Source organism: Manacus vitellinus, unplaced genomic scaffold (genome assembly GCF_001715985.3).
Source record: "Manacus vitellinus isolate BGI_N305 unplaced genomic scaffold, ASM171598v3 scaffold_27_pilon, whole genome shotgun sequence".
NCBI classification, from domain to species: Eukaryota; Metazoa; Chordata; class Aves; order Passeriformes; family Pipridae; genus Manacus; species Manacus vitellinus.
This window is the reverse complement of record NW_021940039.1, coordinates 5,731,051-5,751,044: the sequence shown is the minus strand read 5'-3', so window position 1 is coordinate 5,751,044 and position 19,994 is coordinate 5,731,051. Positions and strand designations below refer to the sequence as shown.

Here is a 19,994-nt window from a genome sequence, read left to right as displayed (position 1 = left end):
GTGTTGCTTCAAAATCTGTCAGACCCAATGGCAACTTTGCGATCAGGAGGATCCTCACCAGTATGTTTTTTTGGATTTCCTTTTAGTGATGTCTCCTCTTTTTCGTTTCTCCCTGTTGTTGACAAAATGCTCTCGGATGCTCTGCAGTCCTCTCCTGCATGGCTGGGAGGATGGATGCTTGAGAGATCCCTCCAAGGATCTGCTCCCTTCCCTGTTTTCCCATGCCCTCTGCTGACATGCAGGAAGCAAGGAAAAAAAAAGGCTGTTTTAATTTTTGTTGATGGTGCTAAACTGCTTCCACTTCAGAAGGATACATGTTGGTAGATATATGTTGAGAGGGAAGGGGACAGTTGCTTGAATCTGGAGCGGTCAGGAAAGTGATCTAGACTTTCAGATGCTTGTGATGGTAACATTTAAAATATGTCAGGCTTTTTCACTAGAAAATAGGAGTAAAGTCCTCCTTTTTCCCATTTGAAAATAATTTGTTCTTCCAGGAGGTTGGTCTGTCTCTACCTGTTTAGGCTTAGTTATGATATTAATATTCAGCATCTCCTTTGGCTGGGTCTGCAACACCTGCTTGGGTAATTTCTGTTGGAATAACATGCTGGAGATTGGCTCCTTGTGTTCTTACCATCTTTCTTGGTATCAGTGTGTCTCTTTCTGGTTCCCAGTGACCCTCTGAGTTGTTCATTGCTTCTTAGATATCCTTTACCAATTAGATGTCCTTTACCAAGCTTTTACATGATGGGGTCCCTCTGTGAACTCCATTCCCTCCTCTTTGCTGATGATCTCTGTTTCATTCCAGGGAAGCTGTTCCCATGGCTTGTGGGGAGTGCAGCGCTTCAGCACTCGCTCGGGATCCAGCACACAGGAACATCATCCCCTTCCAGCACAGAGAACTGACGTGCAGATAGCAGAACCCAGCAAGGTGAGGGCTCTGGGCCAGCTCTGAGGGGTGAAACCCCCAAAAAATGACCAGGATCCTACTTAAACACAGATGCAAAGCACAGGGTGCAGATGAGAGAAACAGAGCAAGAAGGAAAGGTGGTTGGTCAGAGGGTGATATGGGGAGAGTGGTGGTATTTAATTGTGGTGATGCTAATTAAATTTTGTGAGCCCTTAGCTTGAAGATGAAAAAGGAACCGAGTGTTGTCCAAATAATATAACTGTTTTACAGTCACTCATAAAACTAACTCATGGCCACGTAAACCCTGACTTCTCACTGCACTTACCAGTAAATACTCAAAGGCTCTCCAGGAAATATTTTGGTGACTGCTGCCCAAAAGGAATGCGGCTGAGAAATAGGAAGAACTGTTTGGTTTGGTGGGTGCCCTTCTATTTCCTGTGGGGTGATTTGTCCTGCTGGATAGGCATCTCCAGGCAGCTTTTTCCAGTGAACTCTCGGCACTTGTGTGGGTGTCAATTGAGCAATGACAGAAACTAGTTGCAAGAAACTCCTTCCCTCCTTGCTTCTGCACTAGGACAGTGAAGAAAGGGATTGCAGAATTCTGTGCTTCTCTTCAAGATGGGAAATTGTGTCCAGTGTTCTGAGCAGGGATGTGCAGTGAGTTGATTCCAGAATAGAAGTACCCCTAAGGCTTATCTGATGTTCTGGCAGTTCACTGATTTTGTTGGGGTATTTTTGTACTGATCCTCTCATGGCATTTGGAAACTCTTTTAATTCATGTAGGTCAAAGACAATGTGCATAAATATTTCCTTAAAGCATGCCAGAAGCCATGTGTTAAAAGCTGATGTTGCCATGTTTGAAATAGGAGTGCCTGAATCCTTCCAGCCATGACTTGCTGAAGGTGGTTACATTCTAGTAACTGCTGCAGGCAGTCAGGTGATCTGTGGTTTGGGGGTCCCTTGTGCTATTTTTTTTTTGTTTTAAATAACCAATGGAGGACACATGTATCAAGTTATTGCTGTGTGATTAGAGCAGGCTTATTAGGAGCCTTCATGTAATTCTCCCACATTCTAAAGAAGGATTTTGTTCAGCAGAGTACTTAAAAGGGAAGTGAAACTCATTTCTGGTGTTAAATGGAGCTTAACTGGTATCTGGGAAAGTAGAGGTGCAATGTCAGGTGAGCGGTGGTGGAGCACAGAGGAGAAGGGTTTTTTAGGATTTTTGTGTGAGGCACATTGTTTTGGTAATGGTTAAAATTTAAAGTATTCAGCTGCAGTGTGGTGAGTCTCCTTTGGGCATTTTTTGAAGTGTTTTTAAAAGCAGCCTCAGTTTGACATATGCACACTAATACTGAACAGGCATTCAGCAGTCCACATGCTCTAGGCATCTCTTGAGTGCTTCCAAACAGCTTTTTCCTTAAACTGTTGATGTGCTCTATGTGTCTTGTATTGCAACTGGAAATCCAGTTCATGTAGCTGGGTTATGTCTGCCCCTCCTGCTGCTGTCAAACAGCTTTTGAAAATAAAAGCTATTCAGTCCTGACCTCCCTGCTGATATAACAGTGCTGCCTTCACCTCGTGTACTAAGCATTGTTAACATCTGCTGTAAAATTGCCTTGGCAATTCACAAAGCTCCTCTTGTGACAGATTTTCAAGCTGCTTCTCGAGCTCCAGCCTGCTTTTGTGCACAGCAGAGGTGTAAACTGGGCTAGTTATCAGGTCCTCCTTCAGAGTCATGGTTTTATCAGGTCTTGGAGATGAAAGGTGGGGTGGTCTTGTGCTTTTTTAGTTGACTGATGCAGTCAGCAAATGTTCTGAGCTGGAAGTCAGTCACAGTTTTGGAGCTTGTGGTCCTGAGGGCAGGGCTTAGAGGGTGTGGGGAATATGTGAATAGGTACTTGCTCCTTGCTCAGACTAAGCTGAAATATTAACGTGCTGATGGTTGATGTCTTAATTATCTTGCTTTGCTCTTTTCTGTGCCTTCTTTCATCCTGACTGGCTCATCTCTTTGAGCTTGAAAACAGCTGTGGCAACACTCATGGATTTGTGCATGTTGTGACAGTCTGTCAACAATGCATTGTATTATCCTTGCTTAAAAGATTTTACTCACGTTGAATCTAGTGTCTTGATTTCTTAATCTGTTTTTGGATATGTCAACAGCTGGTTCCTCCTCTTATGTGGCTCCCAGTGCTGAATTTAAGTGCTAAAGAGCCCCTTCCTGCAGCTGCTGAGGTGCTTGAAGCTGCTCTGGCTGTTACATGTTAGTGCTGGGGCTGTCTGGTTTCTTAAGGAGTTACTAACAGAATTAATTCAATCACCTGCATTAAGCAGCACAGGGGAGTGTTTCACTGTGTCCTGTTGGAAGAAGCCAGTTGTACTTTTCCAAGACAGCTCCAATGCCCTGTCCTTGAAACATCTTTGTTATGGCAAAGAAAATTAATTTTGGATAGGAAGCCTGTGGCCATATGCATTCATAATTTATAAGCTGACACAGCCTTTTTTCTCTGGTTTACATCAGTGTTGCAAGTCATCTGATGGCACTTAAATTTACAACACTGGCACACAGTCCCTGCCCCGAGTGTCAGTGATGTTGGTAACTGCAGACTGTGCTCAGTTCTGTGAGCTGAGGCAAAAATGCTGTCAGAAAGCACAAAATGTAGCAGGCCAAGCCAGGTCTCCAGCATGGATTGTTCTGGTGGTTCAGATGTTCTTCCCTGCACTTGTCAGGACACGCTTGTGTGGTGGTAAACAGGAGCTGCTGCACTAGACTGAAGAATGTCAGTCTTGCATCTGACAGGAAGAGTCAGCTAATGGGTAGCTGGAAAGATGAAGTGCCATCCATATCGTAGGTGGATTATTCTTTTTCACGAGCTTCAGTGGAGACAGTGTGACCCTGTGGGTTCACTTCATCTCTCTGTGTCTTGGGTGGGGCAGAATTTTGTGTGAAAGCCACCTTACCCTGCTCTCAGCGTGGGGTTCAGTGCCTGTTCCACTGAGTGAGGAGTGTAAGTTCTCACAGCTGCTGTTCCACCACTCTGCTGGTCTAAATGGTAAATGACCCTTTAAACTTGACACAGAATCACAGAATGGCTTGGGTTGAAAAGGACCCTGAAGAACTTCTAGTGATCATGTTCACTTCTCTACCTCAGAAGATGTTTTGTTCAACAGAAGGGATTTATTTTTTTAATGCAGAAGGGGCCTGATACAGGGATAATAGTTGGTTGTTCTGGGCTTTGGCATCTGGCTTCACTGTTTTTTCTTTCTAAACAGCAAAGGACAAAATAACTTGACTTGTTCCATCTCACATCTTGGGCTTTTCCAGTTGATCACATGGCTGTCCTTGTTCTTGGAAGGTTTTCTGAGGGATGCCTGAAAGCAGCTCTGTTTCAGACTCCTTCCCCCCCCCTTAATTCTGGACTTAATAAACATGAGGGAGGAGACACATAAATTCCCAGTCCCATTTCTGCCCAGTAAAGCTCTTGCATTTCCTGATTTTTTTTTTTATTTTTTTTTTTGAACAAAGAGTTCTATGTCATGCCCTTCTTTAGGATTTCAGGTGGCAGCATGCTGGGGAGGGAAACTGCTCCATTGTAAACTTACCATAACATGTTATAGCTCGTCAGTAATCAGGGCTGTAGTTTTAAGAGCATCAAGGGGTTTCTTTCCTTTATCTACCTCTGATTCTGTCAGCACCTGAACAACTTCCTCTTTGTCTGGGCTTCTGAAAGGTAAGAAATTCTGTGAGCAGTGCTTGACTTCTGCTTTGCAGTCCACAATCTTAGGCTGAAAACCACCGGGAATTCTGAATATCTGTAGTGGAAAAAAGAGTTGCAAGATCCAGCATAAAATGCATCCACACCTACTTACCTAGAACTGCATTATGAGACTGCCTCACTTGAAAGCTGCACTCCACTAAAGGTGAGGAGGATTTCTGATTTCAGGGAAGTAAGGGTGGGAGTTAAATTCTTGTGCGTGTCCTGAAATCTCGCATGTAGTGCTCTTTGTCCAGTAGCTTTGTTAGTAACAGAATGGCCAACAGAAAGGAGGAGGAAAGAGGAGGCTGGGTGAAGTATTCAGCAGTGATGAGTCAAGCTGACAAACTGGCCAGTGAGACAGAACAGTGATGTTGTTTCTGTTCCCTCTGTCCCGAGCTGGATGTGCTGGCCAGCGGCCGCAGGCAGGGATTTGAAGCACTGCTCAGCCAGGTGCCTGTTGACAATAAATTAGTCTCAAGTTTTTTAGATTAGATGGTTTTAGATAGAGGAATTGTCCAAATTGGAGGACAGTTGCTCTGTTAATAGCTGTGGTTTGTGGAAAGCATTCATGCCCTCAGCTGTGTCAGCCTTCAGTGAGGTACAGGCTGTTTTATACGTTTAGTCTTGTCTCTGACTGGTTTTACCGTGTAGGTGTGGTGTGCTCAGAATGTGCCTGTTATTCCAACATGGGTGATTATCTTTCTCCTCCAGGTGTGTCTGGTAAAACACAGGATTAGTCTTTGGTGATGCTTATGGTTGGCTGAAGGCTGGGGAGGTTTGGCAGGCTGGTTATGTAAGTCTGAAACTGCTGTTCCTTGTCTGGGATCACCCTGTTGAGCACTGGGGAAGCTGTAGGTCCATGACCAGCAGGCTGAGGCAGGGATGGTCCCTGGTGGGATGCAAACCTGGATCCAGGTGAATTTGCAGACACTGAAGAGGGTTTGTAGTAGCCAACAGGGAGTGTGTGAATATTTCAGGAGCATATTTGTCTAGGTTGGAATGATCCTGCTGTATGATAATGAGGATTTAGCATAGAGATCTTTTCCTGAGCAATCTCAGATGTTGCTGCTATAAACTGTCCTGGGATCAGGATGTGAATTGTAGTGCTGCTTGATGCAGCTGAAACCCTCCAAGGTAAAGTCATTTCTTGGGGGCAGGGGATGAGGGACTGCTCAGGGACTGTGTGGTAGCAAGGAATGCAAAAGCTGAAACACTTTTGAGACAAACAGTTGTAAGATTTTTGTTTTTCCCCTTCAGTGTGCAATACCTAAGGCCTATTAAATTACACCCTTAGAAAACTTTCTTATGCTTCTGATAAGTTGACAGGAGTTTAGACACAGATGCTTTGGCTTATCAGCTTATGCAAGTTTAGTGAAATCAACTTGTCCTTAAACTTGAGTAAAGCACTCTTTCAAAATCTTAGTATCAATGCTTTCCATGGGGCAGAGGTAACTATGCTGCAAGTAAACTGCCTGTTCCTGAGCTCCAGCTGTAAGGTTCTGCAATTTGAGGTGCATATGAAGGAGCTCGGATCCTTCTTCACCAAAACTCCTCTGACACTGAACTTCCTTTCCTGTGGCTGTTCTGTCCATGAACTCAGTCCCTCAGTCCAGGTGTTCTGTGCTCAGCCTTTGGTGAGGCTGCATGACAGGAGAGACTTGGCAAATAAAGGTTCTTCACAGTGAACACTTTGCTGCTGACAAAGCACCCTGGAGTCCAACTCCTGGAAGGAGCAGAAGCTTGAAATGCACCGTCTGCCTGTTGGTCCTGCAGACCTTGGTCTGCTCTTGGTCACAAGGGAGGTAACTTTATTTCTGGCCAGCTGCCTTCATGCAAGGATTGCTCCCAGTCTTATGCCAGAATAATATCCTCCATGTAAATCCTGTCTTGATGTAGAACTGTCAGGAACTAGACGTAGGGAATCTGGGTGAGGAGGGATGTGACTTTCCCGTGTACTCTCTCAAGTTTTGATGGGTACTTTCCCCTTTTACTGCAGATGCTGGGCATAAGGTTAGATAAGACTTAGCAAATTCCAGCTTCTGTAAAGGTGGCCCCTTGTTTTATTGTTCCTCTTTGAGACTTGAATGGGGTCTCCACTGCTGCCAGGAGGAGTGGGGACTTGCTGTGAATGTCCTTTTCTTCCTCCAGTGACCCCGTCATTGTTACTGGAAGGCAGGAGATTTCCTGCTCCACCCTGTGGGGGTTTAATTGCTGACACTGAGCTGTAATAGATTCTCATGGGACACTCAGGATTTTTTTTTTTTTTTAGCTGTCTTGTAGGTGCACAATGTAAAGGGGGATTTCCTACCCCATGTAGCTGGTAAGCAGCCTTATGGAGCCAGCTGTGCTAATTTCTTTCTGGTTTCCTTCCTACCTATCCTGAGATACAAATCAAAAGTGAGCACAAGGGTCATTTCTTGTGAGGAAAGAATTAGACATTTTCTGGATTGAGCATCCTTTACACTTAAATTCATGTGAGTTTTGAAGTGACTGATAGATCAGTGCTTGTTCTCCTCCTGAACTTTGCTAGAAAGTATGATGTGATATTACTGGTTTTTCATCATCATTAGAATGAATTACAAAGACTTCATGTTCTTTTGTGTTACCTTTGAATTGGGGAATTTTGTGAGCTCAGTTATCCATGGATCAGTCAGTTATCCATGGATCAGTCAGGCTTCTGGGCTTTCTGTGGCTTGTTGAGAGGAGTGTGCTCAAAGTTTCATCTGGAAGTTGGAAGGACAGAATATGCACTGCCATAAGGCCTCTGCTTCCCAGAACCTTTTGCTTTCCTTTATGGCACTTAAATCCCAGCTGAGATGAACTCTAGGTGGGAATGGTTGGTCAGGGAAGTGGATTCTTCCAAGTATGTTCCCCCCTTCCTCTTTTTCTGAAGTAAATAAGGCAAAAAACCAGCTGTTACAGTGTTTCAGTACTGAATCTATCAGAGGGCAAGTAACTAATCTTTCCCAAGAGAATTAACTCAAAGGGAGGAAGCCAAAAGTACTTACAGGGAAGGAAAAATCATGATATTGGGCAATGTTTTTTCTCTTTTCCAGCTTGCTTTATGAATGTGTTGATGAGTTGCATCAATTAAGTGGTTCTGGGAAATATAGTTGTATTGTATGTAGGTCTTTTTCCTTGTCCCTGCAGTTTGAGAACCACACATAGACAGGATTTTTATGTAAAAGCAAACAACATGAGTAATGAACTCATGACAGCTAATCTCTGTGTGTGGATTTTATCACTTCTAACAGTGCTGGCAAACTCCTTCATCCCTGAAACAGAATCCCTGGATAAAACAGTAAATTTCCAAATACTGGTTGATCAAGGGAATTGAAATCTGCCCTGTGAGCTTCCTTTAAGTGTGAATGTTTTGCTCCACAAACTGCTAATGATAAACACCAGTTGTGAGGTTTTGTGACAGTTCATCTGTCAGGGAAGACTGAAATGAACTTCCCAGCCTCAGCTGTGGCAAATGACTCACAGGAAGCCTCATTCATTTGTCTGCCAGTGACTTGAAATTGTGTCTTGGCTAATTCCAGTCCTGCTGTGCCAGCACTCTAACAGGAGTGTTCTGATGGCCTCTTGTGAAGCAGAACAAAACAGTTTGAGCTGTTTCTGGTTTCCCTTCAGGTGAACCATGATTCCAGTCACCGAGCTGCGCTACTTCGCCGACACTCAGCCGGCCTATCGCATCCTGAAGCCGTGGTGGGACGTGTTCACGGACTACATCTCCATAGTGATGCTCATGATCGCCGTGTTCGGGGGGACGCTGCAGGTCACCCAGGACAAAATGATCTGCTTGCCCTGTAAATGGGTTACCAAAGACTCTTGCAATGACTCTGTGAGGGGATGGACAGCGGCAACCCCGGAGCGTAGCTACTATAACACTAGTCTGGTTCCCTCTGCGGACACGGGGCCCACGGGGATCCGATACGACCTGGACCGGCACCAGTACAACTACGTGGACGCGGTGTGTTATGAGAACCGCCTCCACTGGTTTGCCAAGTATTTTCCTTATCTAGTGCTGCTACACACCCTCATCTTTCTGGCTTGTAGCAACTTCTGGTTCAAGTTCCCAAGGACCAGCTCCAAGCTGGAGCATTTTGTGTCTATTTTGCTGAAGTGTTTTGACTCTCCGTGGACAACGAGAGCGTTATCTGAGACGGTGGTGGAAGAGAGCGATACCAAACCAGCGTTTGGGAAAATGAATGGCTCCATGGACAAGAAATCCTCCACGGTCAGTGAGGATGTGGAAGCCACTGTTCCCATGCTGCAGAGAACCAAGTCTCGAATTGAGCAAGGGATTGTGGACCGGTCTGAGACTGGTGTGTTGGACAAAAAGGAAGGGGAACAGGCCAAAGCACTCTTTGAGAAGGTGAAGAAGTTCCGCACTCACGTGGAAGAGGGAGATATAGTTTATCGCCTGTACATGAGACAGACCATAATCAAAGTCATCAAGTTCATTCTGATCATTTGCTACACCGTGTACTACGTCAACAACATCACGTTTGATGTGGACTGTAAGGTGGACATTGAGAGCCTGACTGGCTACAGGATGTACCGCTGTGCTCACCCTCTGGCCACTCTCTTCAAAATCTTGGCCTCTTTCTACATCAGCCTGGTGATTTTCTACGGGCTGATCTGCATGTACACGCTGTGGTGGATGCTGAGGCGGTCGCTCAAGAAGTACTCCTTTGAGTCCATCCGGGAGGAGAGCAGTTACAGTGACATTCCTGATGTGAAAAATGACTTTGCTTTCATGCTCCATCTGATCGATCAGTACGACCCCCTCTACTCCAAGCGCTTTGCTGTCTTTCTGTCAGAGGTGAGTGAGAACAAACTGCGGCAGCTGAACCTCAACAACGAGTGGACTCTGGAGAAACTACGCCAGAGGATCACCAAAAACTCTCAGGATAAGCTGGAATTGCATCTTTTCATGTTGAGTGGCATTCCTGACACGGTCTTTGACCTCATTGAGTTGGAAGTCTTGAAGCTGGAGCTTATCCCTGATGTCACTATTCCCCCAAGCATTGCTCAACTCACCAGCCTTAAGGAACTGTGGCTCTACCACACAGCTGCCAAAATTGAGGCTCCAGCCCTTGCCTTCTTGAGGGAGAACTTAAAATCTCTCCACATCAAGTTCACAGACATCAAGGAGATTCCTCTTTGGATTTACAGCCTGAAGACACTCGAGGAGCTTCATCTGACAGGGAATTTGAGTGCTGAAAACAACCGGTACATTGTGATAGATGGACTGAGGGAGCTGAAGAGGCTGAAGGTGTTGAGGATGAAGAGTAACCTCACCAAGCTACCCCAGGTGGTTACAGATGTTGGTGTGCACCTTCAGAAGCTTTCCATCAACAACGAGGGCACCAAGCTCATTGTCCTCAACAGCCTTAAGAAGATGGTCAACCTGACAGAGCTGGAGCTGATCCGGTGTGACCTGGAACGCATTCCCCACTCCATCTTTAGCCTCCACAATCTGCAGGAGATAGACCTGAAGGACAATAACCTAAAGACCATTGAGGAAATCATCAGCTTCCAGCACTTGCATCGTCTCACTTGCCTTAAGCTGTGGTACAACCACATTGCCTACATCCCCATGCAGATAGGCAACCTGACCAACCTGGAGCGCCTTTACCTGAACCGCAACAAGATAGAGAAGATCCCCACCCAGCTCTTCTATTGCCGGAAACTCCGGTACCTGGATCTCAGCCACAACAACCTGACTTTCATACCACCAGATGTTGGACTTCTTCAAAACCTGCAGAATCTGGCTGTGACAGCCAACAGGGTAAGTGAGCACGGAGCTGAGCTCCCGGGTGAGTAAATAACGCTGGCACTTCTGTTATCTGGGTGATTAAATGTGCTACAGTGGTCTGTGGGTACTGCTGGCACTGCCTTTTGTTTTTCTCTGAGGGGTTTATCTAAGGCAAAACATTGCAGATAACTCCGGGGTAAGCCTGTCTTCCAAGAGCCCTTGTTCTGGAGCATTTCCTCTCTTAACAGTGAGACTCCTTCCAAGTAACAGTTGGAGGCTGTTTGGAAATCCTGCCTGCAGCTGGAAGCTTGTCTTCTTTAGGTTCACATCTGTTTTGGGCTTAAAATGGAGATCTGAGAAACTAGTCAATATAAAACTATGTGCTTAAGCCTGTGTACTTCAGACATGTACATACACTATGGCAGCAGCCACCTAGGGTGTGCATGTGTGTGGCTTACAGCCTTGCTTGGAGTACTTTGCATTTCCAGGGATTGCTCCATAGTTTGGTCTTCTAAGTGAGAAGCTGGATATGGACAGAGTTGGGAAAAATGGTTCTTAAGCTCTCACTTTTAAGATGGATTGTCTCCTACTTCTGGAGGGAGCAAGGCACTTTCTGCAGTGTCCTGGCTCAGGGCAGCGGGAACTAAACCAGGTTTAGCGACTGGCAGTCAGATGGAAAAGTGTGAACTGTGGAAATTCCTTGACTTTTTCAGAGGGGAGAAAACATGATGGCACCTTGCTGTGGGTTTTCCTGTGTAATCCCAGATGGGTTAGGTCTAAGCCTTACATTTCGATCTCAGTGCTGGGCAGATTACAGGGAATGACCAAATGTGCCCAATTACCATAAACTGTTTCTTGGCTTGTGTTGGAGGGTGTTTATTTGCTTAAAACAAACTATACCCATGTGTTTTTTCCTGAATCTTTGTTCCTTTGTTTGGGACTAAGGAGATTTCATTTACCATGTCTGACAAAGTTGAAGCTTTCATTCGTTCCATCCGCAAATCCCTCGGACACTCTTTTTCTCTTGGAGTTTATTGTCACCCAAAGTTGAATTGCAAACAGATTTAATTAGTTGCTTCTGGGTTCTTTTGGGACCCAGCAGAATTGTCCTGGAGCAATGCTGGTTTCCACTGTCCTACATCAAGGTTTTTAGTGCTGTTGGCAAGATGTAATCCTGACTGAGCACTGCCAGATTGCCTGTGAGACACACAGAGCAGCTCAAGTGTGGTTTGGCTTTTCACAGAAGTGCTCTCCAATCAAGTACTTAATTGCTGATGCTGTTCAGTTTTACACAGGGTTCCTAAAACTCCAGCCACAGTTTGGGGTTGGTGTCTGAAATTTTGGGTCTGTGTTGTGCCTCTGCAAAGTGGCAGCAGACAAGCAGTTCAGCAGTCCCAGCTGAGCAGCTGCTCCCTCAGCTTTCCCAGCTCCAGATCTGTTTGTGTGGGTGGCTGAAACTCTGGTGAACTTCACGGTGTGTTCCTGGTCAGAACTCGGATGATTCTGTACCAATTGTTTCCTGGCAGCCTTCCAGGCACAGCACAGGGTTAATCTGCAGTGCATCCTCTGCAGTTTAGGGTGGAGTGTTTCTTGGATGAGAGGAGTGGGAGGCAGCTCCATTTTCTGCAGCACAGTGTGGCACCACCCATTTCTGAAGAAAACATGCAATAGGAAGGCTGGAGCAGCCTTGGCTGGGGTGTGTTTGGAAACAAAAGGTGGTGTGGACCCAATGGAACAGCCAACCTGTTTGTGTCTTCTGCAGGTGCCTGGGCAAGGCCAGAATTGCCCTGAGGTTCTGACAGCCTGGTTACTACCAGTAAACAGCAAGAAACACAAGGACTGATAGACTGACAATTCCCAAGGCCAGGAATTATTTAAACTGTGAACTCAGCAGTCTCAGTAAATAGAGACTTCTGGAACTGGCTGGTACAACTGTCCCATTCTGGAAAGCAAGGCTGTTATAGCACATTGCTTCCTTCCTAAACCAATACTTGTCCCTTAAATAACACTATTATTTTCCAGAGTCTGTGATCATTTGATTGCATGTTGCTGTTTGCAAAACACTCCAGTACCAGTAACAATGACTGCATTGAACTGTCTTTAATTGGTCTGGTCTCATCTTGGCTTTTCCTTAGGCTTCCCCTCATTCGGAATGGATTACAGACTAATTTAGCCATAAATGGTATCATGCATAATTTGAGTTTTAAAAAGGCCATGTTTGCATTTAAAGGCAAATGATAGCCTCCAAGCTGAGACTTTGAATTAAGGGGAGAATCCTGAATTGCTACATTTAGTCCCTAGCCTAGTGTTTGTTAAACCTTAGCCATAGTTTTTCCTAGAAATTCTTGGGGAGGACTGGACTATTAAAAGGATTTTCTAGAAATAAGCCTTATTAAATGAGTGATTCCTGTTTGCCTGAAGGTGGTGGTGGGAAAGCTACCAGCTGGTGGCTTCATTTTGCTGCTGTTGTTGCATTTTGGCACTGTCAAAAACCCCCATGGTTTGAAGCCTGGGAAATCTTTGTAACATTTCACAGCTCTACAAAAACGATGGAAGAATAGTCCCGGTTTTCAGGGCCTGGAGGTTGTACCCCCAGAGCCTCTCACTGCCAAACTAGAAGTCCTGACTAAATCCAATCTTTGATGTTCAGTATTAAGACCGATTGTGCAATGACTGCTTAAAGCAAAGGAGCTGTGATGCAATGACAGAATAAAGGATTTGGGATGGAAAGGAGCTAGTACTGATGGAAGCATGTGATGGCTTAGGTCAGATTGTGAGCAGGTTTCTGGTCCTCTAATCCTGTCCTGGGGGACAACATCTGTCTTAACCACCATCAGTGGTGATCTCTTGTAACTGAAAGATGAATCCATAGAACTGTCTGAAAGAAGAGTCCATAGAATCATGGGATAGTGGCTTTTACTTTGGGAACAGACCTTATGATGGAAAGCAGGAGCTTATTAAGGGAGAAATGGATGATTGAAAAGTTACTCCTTAAACCTTTGAAGCATTTTGTAGGCTTGCTGGTGTCTTACGTGTCCATGTTTGCTCGAGACCTTGCCCATAACTGATTCCTTTTTTCCAGATTGAGAGTCTCCCACCCGAGCTGTTCCAGTGCAGGAAGCTGAGGACCTTGCACCTGGGCAACAACGTGCTGCAGTCACTGCCATCCCGGGTGGGGGAGCTGACAAACCTGTCACAGATCGAGCTCCGAGGGAACCGCCTGGAGTGCCTGCCCGTGGAGCTGGGGGAGTGCCCGCTGCTCAAACGCAGCGGGCTCGTGGTGGAGGAGGACCTGTTCAACACCCTGCCCTTGGAGGTCAAGGAGCGGCTCTGGAGGGCAGACAAAGAGCAAGCCTGAACCCCTGGGAAAAGGGAAAAGCCTCTGACCAACTAGCAGGAAGCAAAAGGCCATTCCAGCCCCCTTTTCCCCAGATGCTCCCCTTTCTCCACTCCGATCACTACCAGACTGGCCAAGGAGTCCTTGACAAATGTGACTCATTCAGAGTCAGCTTCTTGCCTCAGATGCAGGATGGGGGAAGCTTGGGATCAGGATGAGGATCAGGACAGATTAATCAGCCTCTGAGCAAGGGCCAGTGGGAGTTAGAGGTGTTGCTGTTCTTCTGGACAGGAACTGGGGTGAGGTGGATGGTGCTGGCAAGAAGAAATGACCTTTGAATGGAGGAGAAAAGGAATGTGGGGATTGCTGCATTGCTCCAAATAGGGCTTATATGTACCAGGGATGAGAGTCCAGTGTCCTGCAAGCGAAGACCAAGAGCCAGGAAACCTCTTGAACTTTCATCTCTATGACACTGGGTACTGTTCCCCTCTGACTCAGATCCAGTCAGTGAGGCCCCCAGTGGGATGGGATGGGACACAGACAAGTGATTTTATCTGGATGCTGGCATTGGGATTTGGGGGATAAACATCTCACAGCTGCTGGAATGCAGGATTTTTTTTTTTTTTTACTAATTACCTTTCCCCTTTGCACTCTACACCTTTTCCTCTGCCCCTGGAGAAGGAACCAAACTATCTGCTCCCTTAAGATTGCACTACTTTAAAGGTTTCAAATCACTTGTGCTGATGAGTAGATCACACAGCATCCTTCTCTAGCTGATGTGCTGGAGGCACTAACTGACAATTCCAAAGCTTTAGCCTGTTCTGAAATGGATGGTTACAGTGCAAGTGAGAGATGAACTGGATAAAGAGCAATTGGACTGTCTAATCTCTCCCAGAAACATCGAGTTGCTTCAGGATCTGGCTTTTAGTTTTCAAGCAACTTTTTAATTGCTGATATTCTGTTACATATCAAGTATTAATGTACAACTGGCCAGTGTGTCAGGGCTCACCTGGGCTTGGAGGGGAAACTCAGGTTTCCTCTGCACCTCTTGTCCCCCATCCTGCCTTCCCCTACAATCAAGTTGTTAAATTAAGTTTTTCAATGCTCTGCTGGTGTTTTCCATGGATGCAGTCTCCAGAGCTGCTTGATTGTTGTTGTCTTCCCTTTAACAGCTGTCAGTTCCTGTTACACCTCTTGACCTAAATAACAGGCTAATGCTGGTTGAACCTGGTGCTGGAAAAGAAACCTTTCCTCCTGTTTCTTCCCCTTTTCATTCCCTCGGTGTTAAGGAGGAGAATGAGAATCCTCTGTGGACTGAGCTCTTCTGGCTCCCTGGAATAGAACAGTCTTTATTGAAACAAGCCTGACCTGTTTGGTGTTCTTTGACAAAAAGCTCTCAACCTCCTGGCCTGGCAGAGGCAGATAATATGTAATAGCTCCTGGTAATCATGTCCTTAAGGTGGGTGGATAAGCTGTGCCTCCAGTACTCCGAGATCTGCACTTTTCCATCAGGAGGAAGAGGAGGCTCCTGGACCTACAGGTCCTGGTTGTAACACTCTGCAACAGACCAGCAGGTTGGCTCCAAGGTGAAGCACTGCAAGCTGAGGCATGAGAAGTTTGGAGGCCTCCCATGGGTACAGAGGGGGAAGCTGCATCCAAAGTGATTCCTGGCGAGCTGCCAGCGAGTGCCCTGGCTTAGGGAATTGTGGTGATCCCGTGGATCTTGGGGCAGTCAGGCACACTGTGGCTTTCTTCATCAGATGTAAGATATGAATTATATATATATATCCTAAATATGCTGAAACCATGAACAATGTCAACTGGACTCTGGATTTGTTGATGTTCAGACGCTTAAATAAAGCTACATTAAAATCAGGAGATCTGTTTATAAAACTGCTTTTAAGAAAAATGTAAATTTTGCTTCCCTTAGTCCATTCATTATGAAAAGTTTAAACGGTCCAGAGGATAATATAATTAAATCTCCATCTGGGAGGCAAGGTACTGTAAAAGCTTTTCTGGCTTCTAATAGGGTTAGTGTCTTGAAACTGTGTTAGAGTTGGGGCCACTGCTGAAAGGATGGGGAAGGACTGATGCTGATTGGATTGGATTTTGGATTGCATGAGCATTTTGGATCACAGAAATTGTTAGATGGGCTTATGCTTCTTGAGTAAAGCAGGAATCACTTCAGGCTTAGCTGCAGTAATGATGTTTTCCAGTCAGTTCCTTGTGGTGGATGTGGGAGCTGTTTGGATGGTGAAGGAAACTGGTTTTTTCCCCTCTTTGTACCAAAAGATAGTGGTGGAGAGTAATGGCCACTGCCTGGAACTTGAACTCTTTGCTGTCCAAGGCCACTGGTAACTGCTTTATTACACATGTATTTTAGACTAGGCAGGGCTGAAAGGGCAAAGCACCTCACAGGAGTTTCACTGGGCTCCCAGGAGCAAAGGGATTTCTCCTGGATGTCTGGATAGCAGATGAGTGCTTTGGCTCTTGATTGCAGCTGTGGTCTTAGTTATCCAAACTCAGCTTTGCACAGCTGAGTTAGAAGTCTCTCTAAGCAGCTCCTGAAAGTGCTGCAGTGCTTCTAGAAGCTTGCAAGGCTCCTGACCTGCTGTGGATCCCAGCAGAACAGGGGAACACCAGTCACAGAGCTCAGACTGCCCTGGGCTGAGCTCCGAGGCCAGCCAGTATTGATCATGCATGAAAACACCAGCTTTGTGCTGTTCTTGCAATATTCCAAGCTTAACTTTTTTGGTTATAGCTGCCAGGGCTTGAGAACTACCTGTGTGGCAAAATTGGGATGAGCAATCTGGTGACATTTTGTACCATAAACAGGGGTGGCACAAATCCATTGTCACTCTGAAAGAGCAATATGAGTTATTTACTCCTGATCTGTGCTGCTTGGTCTCCCTTAAAGAGCTACTGATTCCAGAGTATTTCTCTTGTATGATGAGGTGGAAAAAGCTTTAAAACTTCCAAGGACAGAGTCTAAGACCGTGAGTCCTGAACATGCTAATGACTGAGGACTGCTGCAAAACTTGTCTGGTTTGCTCAGTCTGTGAGGGATGGGCTCACATCAACAATCCTCCCTCACTTGCAGGTATTCAATCAGTGAATATTCCCTATTTTCCCTTAAGTTTCCATCAAACTGAAGATTAGGGGGTTTATTTCTGACACTGTGTGTTCACGAAAAGCATTCAGCTTAAGCAGTCAGTGGTCTGGTCAGTGTCTTGTTCTCCTGACAGGCTTTTCAAAGCACTCTGGTAGTAGCAAAACAGATTATTTATTAGCTGCTAAACCATACAGCAACTTGAATTAAACCCACCTGTTTCCTTAATAGCACTTCTGAGCTGAACAAGTTCTTGGAGATCACAAACAGGCTCATCCCGTGTTAGCATCCAAGGTTAGTAACGTGCACTTTACCTTTCCTGCTAAATAACCCAAAAAGTGATAAATTGCAACTAATTCTTTTGAACCAGCTGAAAAGCAAGGAATACCAAACCTATGAATTGTGTTAACTCATGCTGTACTCTGACACTCTGCACTGGAATGTGAGCTGAAGTTGTTCTGTGTTTCAGATGCTTTCTGATTTTATTATTTGATCCCCAGTTAATTCAGCAGCTGGAAGTGATTTACTGTGCCAGTCTCAGTGGATAAATAACTGTTACAGGTATCTTTCACGATGTGCTGTTGTTGGTATTAATTGTCACTTCCTGATAATATCCTACCTCATTTGTTATTTTTTCTTATTGCCATTTATATGCTCCATTTAGCTCACTCCATTTTAATTAAAGTTCTTGGTGTTCTCTACCATAAATAGTATTAAGTGGCTTTCTGTTGCTGAACCATACTGAAGTCCTCTTTTTTTTTTTTTTTTTCCCCTCTTTAACAATTAATTCTAGGAATTTTGAGAACAATAGCACATCCTTTACAGAGGATGAGCTGTATGGAAAAAAGTTCCAAATATTATTGATTCCCCAGCTGTGACATTGTTTCCTTTCCTTACCTTTTCCCTGCTTTTGAATGGTTTGAGTTCTTTGGATTTTTAAAATATTTTTAGTCTTCCTTCAGGGGAGGAGTAACTTTTTCCCCCTCATTAGTATCTGTGCCTTCTCTAGAGATCTGTTCATGTAAGGTCTCCCCAGGGGCAGCTGCTCCCTCGGGTGTGTTCCCTTGGATTTTTTCCTTTCAACCACGGAGAGATTTCTTGATTTCTGGTGTGATTTCCCACTGCCAAACAATATTGTCATACTGTAAGTCATCTGCTCTGAAAGCTGCCCGAGGTAAGGCTGTGGGGATGCTGAATAGGAAGATTATTCCGTTTTAACCCTGCTGTTTGGCCACACAGTGGATTGTGGAGTTTTCCAGAGCAAGTGCCAAAACCAAGTGAGTTTTTAGTCCTACCTGTGTTCTGTGCAGGAAGCACAACTGGAAGAGGGCAGGAATATTGTCCCCCCTCCCCCCCCCAGGAGGTGGGTTAATACTCCACTGCTTTGGCAGCATGAAACCTTCCAGAAATCTCTCCAAAATCCTGTTTCAAAAGTAGCTGCACTTGAATTGCTGGACCCCAACAACAAAGGGGTGAACTTTGTGTGAGTTCATACAAAGGCTTAATTTAGGATTCCTGGAATTTCCCATCCCTCCCTCCCTCTGTTTTCCTTTAAAGGAGTTTTATTGAACAATGGGGGAGTTTTTTCTAGAGGAGACTTATTGAGAAGGGGGCTACTGAGCCTGAGTCATCTTTCCAGCTGACAGATGTGCCCATTGCAGTAAGACACCACTCATGGCTTAAACATGGCTCACTCCCATTGTGGAAATGCAGGAGCAGGGCTGTGGTTTGGCATCTGAGACCTGCAACTCGGTGTAACATTTCAGAATCATGACATTCACTTTGTACCTGGGATTGTTTGGGCAGCTGATCAGCAGCACCTTCCCTGGGGGCACTGAAGCTGCCCTTGTTTGCTCTGAAAGACTTGTACGACTGGACACTTTGACAGAATAAAAGTTGTAAGTTTTAATTTGCATTTTCCTCCTCTGTCTGCTTTCTTTGATGTTTCCTGTGTGTAAAGTCACTTGGCCTTCCATCCTCTTGCTTTTCAGAAGACAGAGTTAAAAATTCCAGCTATTGTGTAGGATTATTGAGTTGTTTTATTGAGCCTTTGTGGATTATGACAATCCTTTGTGAATTAAGCAGAGGTACAGAGAAAGAGAGGCCTGGGCTGCGTTATGGATTTCACCATCACTTCAACAAGTGCCTGAAACATTTTCTGTTCCTGAATTTAAGGCTGTTGGAGGATTGTCTGCACAAGCCTATGGAAGCTCAGGTGGGTTTTCAAACTGCATATTTGGCTCTCCTTCCCTAGGAAAGGGATAGGGAGTGAAGGCAATGGACAAAACTGCCTGTTGCCACAGGAATTGTCTTCAGACAACTGCTGCTAACAAGTTATTTCAGTGTCTGCCCACCCCACACACTCCTTAGCTGGAAATGCTGGCAAGTGGTGTCTTTCCCCAGTTTGTGATGATTTACAGAGAACCACCCTGTGACTTGCAAAGACCACGTGAGTTTCTGTGCAGCTCTTCTGTTGTGTAGAAAGGTGTTTTTCTTGTGTTTTGCCTTTCCCTCACTCCCTTTGTCTGTGACTCCTTGACCACAGTGACCTTGGCCCCACTTCAGTGACAGAAAATGTGAGCAGGCTCTGAAACAGGTGAAAGGTGGGAGTTTGAGATGCTGCTTATTGCTGAGTTCTAATGAAATGTGTAGCAGGACTGAACCAAAAATGGAGAGGACAAGACCCCCCCTTGTCCTTTAAGGCTCACCTGGACCTCAGCTCCTCTTGGCTGGGATTCAGCTGCTCTGTCAGGAGCTGAGAAAAAGAAAGAATAAAGGTGTCATCAGAAAAACCTATTTCTTGGATTCCTGCAGGACTTCAATACAGGAATGAGGGAAAAAACTGATCTGTCCTTGTTGGAAAAAGACTTCTAATCATGATAATTCCAAATTTTCTGTGTAGCTCACTAAAAAGCATAAAGGTTCAATAGAGGCAGCTGGAACTATATTGGTTTTATTCCAGTAAAATCCTCCAGCCCTGCTGCACTGTCAGCTTTTTACCTTGCTGATTCTTGGGTTTACCTGTTGATGAGAATTCTCTTGATGGAAAATTACTGCATTTCTGAGGCTTCTGTTAACTTGAGAGGAGATTGCCAGTACAGGGAAAACAACTACTTGAATAT

The 19,994-nt window shown here is 45.2% G+C and overlaps 1 protein-coding gene across 2 annotated transcripts; it reads left to right on the top strand.

The window, feature by feature from the left end:
• Positions 1-670: 670 nt before the first annotated feature.
• On the top strand, positions 671-15,641 carry LRRC8A (leucine rich repeat containing 8 VRAC subunit A). Of its 2 annotated transcripts, none has more exons than XM_018074321.1 (3): positions 671-924; positions 8,293-10,459; positions 13,509-15,641. In XM_018074321.1, the coding sequence occupies exons 2-3, from the start codon at positions 8,303-8,305 to the stop codon at positions 13,782-13,784; spliced, it is 2,433 nt and encodes an 810-aa protein (XP_017929810.1). In that variant the 5' UTR covers positions 671-924; positions 8,293-8,302; the 3' UTR covers positions 13,785-15,641. The 2 variants fall into 2 exon arrangements, with proteins under 2 accessions (XP_017929810.1, XP_008917664.2); XM_008919416.2 differs by having other exon boundaries at positions 671-928; positions 8,296-10,459.
• The last annotated feature ends 4,353 nt before the right edge of the window (positions 15,642-19,994 follow it).

Excerpts from the sequence above, each read along its gene's own strand:
- LRRC8A (XM_018074321.1), top strand. The coding sequence starts at position 8,303 with ATGATTCCAGTCACCGAGCTGCGCTACTTCGCCGACACTCAGCCGGCC. Across the intron at positions 10,460-13,508 it reads TGGCTGTGACAGCCAACAGG|ATTGAGAGTCTCCCACCCGA; the intron begins GTAAGTGAGCAC and ends CCTTTTTTCCAG.